The 9,558-nt window shown below is 41.0% G+C and overlaps 1 protein-coding gene across 2 annotated transcripts in view; it reads right to left on the reverse strand.

Annotated features, from left to right (window-relative positions):
* scube3 (signal peptide, CUB domain, EGF-like 3) overlaps window positions 1-9,558 on the reverse strand; it is a 79,237-nt gene that overhangs the window by 26,336 nt on the left and 43,343 nt on the right. Inside the window, exons 5-7 of one of the 2 annotated variants that reach the window (XM_084916089.1) lie at window positions 8,648-8,797; window positions 7,076-7,192; window positions 1,302-1,349 (exon numbers count right to left, since the gene is read on the reverse strand). In XM_084916089.1, coding sequence (XP_084772215.1) covers window positions 1,302-1,349; window positions 7,076-7,192; window positions 8,648-8,797 — 315 coding nt within the window. The remainder of the gene's footprint in view (window positions 1-1,301; window positions 1,350-7,075; window positions 7,193-8,647; window positions 8,798-9,558) is intronic. The other variant, XM_084916090.1, reaches the window with a different exon arrangement.

Below are 9,558 nucleotides of genomic sequence, written 5' to 3' on the forward strand. Positions count from 1 at the left end.
TACATTGTATTTTCATTTATTATTAGGCTGCTATTGTTTATCATTACTAGCAGCCTGTCACAAAAACATACAATTTGCTATTTTTTTTTTAAAAAAAATGCCACAGATAACTTAGTTTGACAGGTGTAAAATAAAACACCTATACCCAAGATGCAGTTGGCACTTCAGCTGATCCTTCTACTGTTCACTGAAGCCTCATCAAAAATGATTTCAGTGGAAGGCTAACTGTCAAGAAGCCATTCGTAAGGAAGGTAAAAAGGGAGAAAGGCTGAATGTATGTCCAACTAGGTACACAAATAGTATTTTTTGCCCCCCACCCCCAGAAAGAGATACAACAGCGAGTTACAGCCATCTTTAAAACATGGTGGCGGCTCTGTCATGGTTGCAGCTGTGTTACTTTGCAACATTGTCATCTGTCTTAATTTTTCAGCCTGTCATTGATCCCAAACACACTGCCAGTGCAGTAAAAGCATACTGGGAGAAGGGGGAAAAACCCACAGGTGAATACAATCAATTATGGATTAGCCTCTCTAGAGGCCAGACCTCAACATTATGGGATCATCTTCACAGAAAACTGAGCAAAAGGCAGCCAACATCCATAGAAAAGCTTTGAACATCTATAACGAAGCCTGGAAAATTATCCTTAAAGACTACCCCAAACTCTGTACTCTAGACTTTAAGTTACTGATTATATGAAAAAAAAAATGTCCCCATGTGTGATTTATCATCATATACTATATAATTAGGTTAGATATAATTAGATGGTTAACATTTCATCGGGAATGCTGCTTCATGGAGAATATTTTGCTTCACCCAAAAGCAGCATTATATGAGTTTTCATTTTGGCATAAAAAGGAAATAGAAAATCTGCCGGTTATTAACTTCTTAATGAAACCATTTGAGAATTACCAAGGGGAAATTTCCCAATTGCAGCGCCTCATAACTTATAAGCATATCAGTTGTTGGTAGCATCAGATAAATATAGCAGAGCAAAAGCTATAATACTGGAAGGTGGCAAATATTAACCACCTTTCTGTATCTCTATAATTTTGTATCTTGCTCGTACTGCTGGTCAGTGGCTCCCTGTTTGCAGCTGTGTTTTGAAAAGGAGTGGTTTGACACAGGCAGTGGGTGTTATTGAGAGGGCATTCACAGAAAGGAGAGGAAGGTGATTAGGTCAAGGGTCAAAGGGACGATGTGGTAAGGGGAAGGGCCTGATCAGTGTCTTCTAGGTTAGCCTCCACTATTCACCACACCTACATACCCTCAGAGAGAGAGGAGTCAGAGGAGCACATATTTACCATTAGGGAACAGCTGTGGGGCTGCCTGGGACTGGACACTCCTCTCCCCTGCATGCACGTACACACACGCATGCACACACACACACATTGTTAAAACACCACTTTAGTTCTATGTACATTTAAACCACAAAGGATTTGTGTCTTACACCAAGCAGTTCTCACTCCTGACTCGTCACATACTGACACTTTATTAAGACCCATTAATGTCACATTTTAATGCACCGAGTGTCATTCTGTCATTTTTTTAATACAGAAGGTAATTTGAAAGATTTCGATAGGTTCCTCACCTTCTTATGTCTGGTTTAGGCTACATCGTATCAACTGTATTATGGCCCAAACTGTACAGAAGATCATTTTATCCCAAAAAATGTGTCTTAAATCTCTATGACTGTTGAGTTATTTCTGTAATATGAGCACAGAAATCTACACCAGTCATTGAAAAACTAAATATAATGAAGCAAAAGAGGAATCAGGTTGGTGGTGTAGCAAAGTGGAACTGCCAAATGGTGTAACACCATAGACAAGCCAGTGTCATTAACGTCACTTTTTATTTTTTACATTCCTTCCCCCAAAATAGCAAGCTTGTGCCCTGCTCCCTAATGACATCACAAATGTTGTGGAAAAACTGCAAGCATGACTGATCATGGAACAGTGCCTAGTCTGTCGTGTCTCTCAGTCACACAAAAAAAAAACAAAACTATATTTTATGACTATAATTGCAAAATCCGATGAGTGGCCAGACAAAAACAATGTCTTGTCTGAAACTGGTCTGAAGTAGACGCCATTAAACTGCAGGCAAATGTGCTCTGTTGGCATTGTTACTTTTGCAGAATGAAAAACTGATGTAACCAAGAAGCAGAGATGCTTTTTGCAGACAGGAAAAGTTTGCCTTTGAATTTTTGGCAATTTTGCAAAACACTGTATTTTAACCTTTAACCACCAACCATCATCTTTTCCTAACCTTGGTTAGTTAACCCTAACCTATAAACCAAGTTTATTGCCCTATCATTGCCAAGAAGCTACAGGGGGAAAAAAAAATCAAATCAAATTTATTTTAAAAAATGGCCCATAGACTGTACAGAAATGATGGATGTATCCAGACTGAAGTATCCGTTTTGCTTCGGAAGACTCCGCTTGGGCATTTCAGTCTCCATCACCATAAACTCATCAGGAAAAACTCTACTCAGGTCACAAATGAATTTTGACAAGGATGATGTTTATTTATTTGGACATTTCTGCAATCAAATGAGTCGCCCCCTGCTGGTGATTACAAACAGTAGACTTATGGCACTTTGTCACTGGCTTCAATTTATGCCCTTTAAAATGTGACCAAAATGGGTCCTGAAAAATCATCATTATTTGACGAGTTGCCAGCAGCAGTGAGCTGGCTATGCAAAATGAGAACTAATTTGATGCTCTGCACCTTATTCCCAGCATCATGGTAACTCTGTTTCCCAATCCATTCTTACTGGAAAATAAATACTGTGTGAAGACAGCCTAACACCTTTAATGGGAAATGTGTTTGTTTCTTTCTTTATTTCCTCTTTTACAGAGGGATGGGGGAGGGGAACACCCTGAAGGCATGGCCTTTACCACCATTCTCCTGCTGCACAGTTAATGGAGGGGATTGTTTTTACCTTGATAAAGATGGGCATATTTTATTAATGGTGTGGAACACAATCTTGTGTATTTGAAAGCAGACACAGTGGAAAAGTCAACTGAGAGCTGGCTGTTTTGGATTTTATTTTATTTATTTTTTAATTTTTTTAAACATAGGTCATGAAAACCGTTTCATTTTTCAGGTTTGACACACTGTTGCCTCAGCACACATTGAGCTTAGCCTGATAGTTGGCACAGCCACAAACGGCACAACTTGTTTCTGATCTCCGCAGCATGTCGGAAAAATGCTACAAGGCCACTTTTTCAGGTCATCCAGCTATCGCTGGGTAATAGGAGGCTGAGGTATGTTCACATTATCCCATTTACCGAGTGACAGGTTGTGCTCACACGTTATGTATTTCCAGAAGGCTTCAGAACACTCACCAACTCATACAGAAACCAGTTCAGTGAAATGAATAACGAGAATTAATGAAAAGCATCATGGAGTAGGGAATAAGGTGGATTGCATGGATGATAAGGGACTACCTCTCTTGCATTAAACAAATCATTAATGTTCATTTATGCTGGAAGGTGATAATGACATTAGAGAATGACATTATGCTGTTGCAAAAGAAAACAGGCGCTCGCTGGTAACAAATGAACAAACAGATTAATCATTTCCAAATCCTGTCAACAAACTGATAATGAAAGTTCTTGCTCTAAATTAAAGGGTGACATTTCAAGGCAAAAGTGTTACCTTGCAACATGCACTCATGCAAATACATATTCCACACAGCGCAAAGAAAAGGCAGCAGGATCGTTTGTGTGTGAGATGAGGCTTTTGCTAGTTAGTATGAGCACTGTGAGCCTTGACAGACAGACAGCGAGTGGTGGTTAGTGCCGCAAGCTGAAAGTCAGGGACAGCCAGATTCATTTCTGCACTTTATAGGGTCTTTTACGGTCAGATCATTTCAGAATTAATGTTGTTAGGCTGTTAAGTCAAGTCTCTAAACACTGTCAGTGGCCTAGCCATATAATTTATGTGGTGCCAATAAAAATAATTTCAGAAAGCATTACTGTCCTTTTGTTTTCATCTCCTCTGTAATTTATGTCAAATTATGACTTTTAATTGACGGGCTTTTACTTCAACAAACTGCTCCAGCAAAACTTGCTCAGCGAATGCCATTTCTACAGTCGTCTGAGTGTATATTTAGCTTCAACTTCACACTCAACTACAGGCACACATTTTAGTATGCAGTCCATGCACACTCACCCATGATATAGCTAGGGTGGAGGACTGGGTGCACATTGCCGAACAGAAAATGGCTGTTTGAGACTAAAATTGCAGGAAGATTTTTGACTCTTATCCCTGCAGGAATTATTTTAAATCACTCACGCACACCCCTGTAATTAAAGCAGGTATTCTCTGAATTGGTCACTCTGGAGTCCACAGCCAGCCCTTTTAAGGTGCCAGATGAAGAAGTAGATGTTAGATGCACAAGTCAAACTGTAACACTGTAAAGCATGCAGAGTTCACACCTAGAGCCATGGTTCCACCAATGTGTACCAATCCCAACATGCAGCATCCAGAAACGGTAATTCTCAGCGCACAGAGGACAGGGCACAGCGAGACACGTCTGAATACACCGCAGACCACCCGAAATGAGAGCAATGTGTTTATGTTATGGGCATGTGCCTGAATACTGCATGTGTTTACATGCATGTGATGCATGCATGCAGGATATGTACTGTATGTTTGTGTGGTTGTTTGTATAGCTTTCACTTTGTATTATAAAATGCATCTCTCAACTCTCTTTGTGTGCGTGCGTGTGTCTTACGTAGTGTGGACAACTCTTCAGATGATTGAACTCCTGAGCATGTCTGCATCTGACTGCCATTTGTGGATGTTTATGATTTGCTGTGCTAACAATCATGAATGCTTCCACATGATGGCTGCTCCTTTCCGATACCTGGACTTCACTTGATACAAAGACCGTGAAGAAAATGGGTTTTCTAGAACTGTTGTGAAAAATCTGACTTTAAAAAGCGTGTGTTAGTGTATGTGTGAGTGAGAGGGGATGTGTGCCACCCGTCAGCCTTCCTGATACAAACATTTTCAGCTAGAGCATCATCAGAGGTGAAAACAGAGGGATAAAGAACAAACACTTCCAAATAGAAAGGCATATGGTGCATTATTACAAAATGCATCACTAAGCACAGGGAGGGAGATTCATCACAAAAATGAATGAAAATGTGCAGAACTCGTATGAAACACCCGGGAAAATAGACTAAAGAGTGAAGGTAAAGCATACTGAAAGAGCCCACCTGCCTAACAACAAAGCCACTGACAAGGCAAAAGCTGCTTTGCAATAATTTTCTTTGCTGTTGCTTTTGGATGAAGTATGAGGAGACTAAATCAATCAATAGTGAGGCTAAACAGGCGTGTATTTTCACGTTGTGCTGTTTCTATGGATACCCTCTACTGTCTATAAATCATTTACTATTGTTGAATGCGTTGGCTGAAAGGGTATTATCGCTGCATGTCATGCAGACATGTAAAAACACAATAAACCCAGTAGGCCCTTTTTTTCTGACTTTAAGAACAGTGATGTTAAAAACAATACAATATTGTAATATTAATTTAGAATTTAAATTGATCCACTGGCTCAAAGACAGATTTTTTGCTTTTATACACTGAAAAAAAAAATCTTTGAAAATTCTGTTCAAAAGCAGAGCTGTTTTTATTGCGTTTTGTTTTCACTGGAGGGATAAAGTTATTGTATTATTCAATTTATTTATGAATCTTTCATTGTCTTAGAAACCCCACAGAGTTACTTATAGTGCATAGCAGCAGTGCCTCATTGAATGCCTTCCAACCTTCTTGTCACTCACTCTCTCGCCTGTGGTTCACGATGCAGAGTGTTTGTTTTATTGAGGTTTTATTCTCTATTACGGAGTTTGTCAAAAGAAGCGCCCCTGTGCCCTCTCTCCACCACTGTAACTCCAGACTCTGTGGGGGGAAATCAGAGATTTTAACTGGCTGACTGCTTCCTAATCTGGCAAACCAAATGTAAATTTCTTTCTGCCTTGAATAAGACTGGTAAAGACGTATAATTTTGTTGCGGACGACTTTGTGGCATCCTCTTGGCCTAGGACAGTACAGCAATAATGACAGGTTGGCTGACCAGACCTTGACACAGGTCTGGCTCTCATCAGGGCTGCGGTATTAAAGGAGATCCAGAAACACTGAAATGATCAGCCACTACCCAAACCAGGCTCTCAAACTTAGCAGCCACCGAAACCGAGCAATCGCCTCGCCAGTCTGCTCTGCAGGCGAACCTAAACATGTTTTTCTTCATAGGAATAAGTCTCATTCAAATTACTTAGGCTCCAATTTGTCCTAAATGGGTTTGTAGTGTAAACAGAAACTATTAATGACACTCTGGTTAAACAGGCGGATAAAATAAAAGGTCTCTCTGCAGCAGCAGTCAGTCTCAGATTTACACCCGAACAAGTTTTTAATGTTCCATGGTTGCTGATGAAAAATCTGTGCATTTCTGCATGGCTAGGCTAGATACATGTTTACATAGACCTGCGCTTCGACTCTTCTGCAACTCACAGCTCCCATCTGATTTAAAACTGCCCTTCACAACAGCTCAATATGCCTGAGTAGCTGAATGATTTTTACTCAACATAAGTCAACTGAGGCAAACACTGATAAATGCCAGTGGAAGGTTAGGTCAGGCGTTTGAGTTAATCCCCAATGGGAAGCAGTGGAGGAAATGACCCAACGGCTAATAGAAGGTGTGTGTCTGACATGGCTGAGAAAAACAGAGGAAAAGGCACAGTGTCCAGTAAAAAGGAAGAGGAGAAGCCAAGGCAGATGCAGGGGCTGAGAGGTTACTGGAGCAGCAGTAGGAGAGGGAAAAGCACAGTGGGTGGTAGCCTTTTGTCCTTGCATGTCACAGATCAAGAGAAAAGGCTCAGGGATACAGTTATTTTAACGAGGCCTGTTTCTCAACTTGCATTTTTATCACATAAAACTCATTTCAAACGTTAATTAAATTTGCTGTGGGAAATTGGGTGCCAAGCTAATCATTTGTAATTTTACATTTTCTCATTCAAAAGCTATTATTTATTCCCCTTGGTAGCTGCATTGGGGTGAGATGACTCACCTACACAAGTCTTTCCATCGCTGTGCAGGACAAACTTCATGTGGCAAGAACACTTGGGGCCCTGGTCAGTCTCCTCACAGATGTGCTGGCAACCCCCATTACCGTAGTTGCACGTCACTGGGAAAGGACACGTAGTTAACACAAATGGTACTTTGAGGATTACGCACAGTCTAAGTTATTCATTTGAAAGTCAGTGTGGAGAGGAGACAGGAAACAGAGGGGGAGAGATGGTATGACACGAAAACAAAATATGCACATTTAGATGGGACAATCTAACACGCACTCTTTCTCTGGGCCATATGCTCTGTGACGTAAACACTGCAGGCTCAGTTTAGCCCTCTTTAAAATGTGCACAGAGTAATGTTTCCGATGGAGTTTCTCGAGGTGAGCTGAAAACTGAAATTATTACAGAGACGAGAATGGCGCTTGGAGCTACCATGATTATTGTTTAACCTCAGAAATTGTACAATAAGACGCTAACAGCGCAATAAGAGCTCTGAAAACTAATGCAACCTCTAGACATCCAACAGCATCGTCTTTTTTTATTCAGTGCTATTTACACCTGGACTTAGATTAAGGTCAAAATCTGTGCAGCATAATACTAGGTAGAGCGTGTATTGATTTCCATATTCCCCACCTCAGGTTCTGAATCCATGTTAATTAAATAAACTCCTCCTCTTGGTTAATTAATTTATATCTCCCACTTAATCTTTTTATCCTCCTGACTACACTGAAGGTTGGAGTTGGAGAGGTCACATTTTTAAACTCACCAACACTCAACGAGCAAGCAGCTGAGCTTTAATCCTTTTCATTCATTCTACAAAATATGGAAAAGCTTTAAAGTCATTAAAACACTATACACGTAATGACATTTCATAAGTACTAAGTAAAATTTCTGGTCCAAGTTTCTGTGTTCAGGCGAGAGGAGCGTTAAGTTTGGCACTTTTAACACACCTGTGATGACAGAGTGAAAAAGAGCACGAGTGAGCCTAGGCTTCTACCGCCATCCTGTCTGCACCCTACCATCCCTGCGCCTTTTGCCCTTTTCCTGGGCTGTCACAGAAAAACTATAGAATAACACTTCTCCAATCCTTATCCAAACACAGACAAATCCCCCATCAGCCCTGGCCCCAGCTCTGACAGGATGATCTCGGTTGCACAGCAACAGGAAGTGTGCACTGTCCGTCAGAGCAGTCCCCTTCGAGTAACCTCCACATGCTTGCCCCGGTTGTGTAAATGATTGCTACTCATCTGATAAACATGTTTTTCTTTACAAGGACTATTCCGAAGATTAGTCACGGCTTGGTAATGCAACATAAATGTCAGTTGCCAACTTCAAATGTGATGGAAGGCATTTGTGGAATGAGTGCAATTATCCATAATCGGCTAGTTTCCAACCCCAATCACCTTTTCATGAGGAACCTATAAACCATCCTTCTGACGTGTTTCCCTGTGTGTGTGTGTGTGTGTGTGTGTGTGTGTGTGTGTGTGTGTGTGTAGGTGTGTGTAGGTGTGTGTGTGTGTCTTTAATAGAGGGAGTAACTAAAAATGCTTCAGGTTGAGACGACTTACGCTTGCAGTCCTTCATGTTACGTGTGAGCTGGAATCCCGGTCGACACTCGCAGGAGATGCCACCCTTCTGCGTTTCCCTGCAGATGTGTGCACACCCATGATTCTTGTCCATACAGGTGGGTCCCTCGTTTTTTGTGCCATCTGGTTGCACTACGAAGGAATTTGTAGACAGAGTTTTAATCGCAACTGCCCAACAGACAATTTTTCTAAAGCCAGAGATCAATGACTAAACTAAGAATTTGACTTTTAATTAGAAAACACAGAAGACATAAGTGGAGTGGAAAAGCCTTGCTCAGATGCCTTGCGCACATTCTACCCTTCAGTGCCTCATATGCCTACTGGTGGTGACTGATATGCCCAGTTACCCCTTTACAAAGATTCAGGCCCTTGTTGGAACATGCAGGCTATAAAAAGGAGGCTGCCTGCAGAAAGGATAAAACTCCCAGCAGGAGCTGATCCCGTAGACCTGTAATTTTAATTGAGGTAATCCCCCATAAAGAAAAGAACACAATGAAAAACCCTTCTTGGTTAAATTCTCCCTGTTGAGACTGAGATCAAAAGGGATTGCGCTAAAGGAGGGGTGTCAGTGCACATTTTCATGAGTCATCAAGGTTGAAGCACTTCAGTAAGAGCACGACAAAACCGCTCATACAACACAAAATAAAAGACACTTTCATCATTTAAAGCTTTACTTAACATGACACACAATGATGCATCATTTCAGTGTGATGTATAAATGCTTGATGAACAGGCACAACAGACACCAGCATACATTTCCATCCCTCGTGTCATAAATTATAACACAAATGGTGCAGTGCTCTCTGCATAAAGCTGACATCTTTGCAGAATACGACTGATATTCGACTTATCCGTTGTGAAACCTTTCCTCCACTACAGATGCAGTGACAAAC

This window comes from Perissodus microlepis, chromosome 20 (genome assembly GCF_051167445.1).
Source record: "Perissodus microlepis isolate ML-2025 ecotype Zambia chromosome 20, ASM5116744v1, whole genome shotgun sequence".
Lineage (NCBI taxonomy): Eukaryota > Metazoa > Chordata > Actinopteri > Cichliformes > Cichlidae > Perissodus > Perissodus microlepis.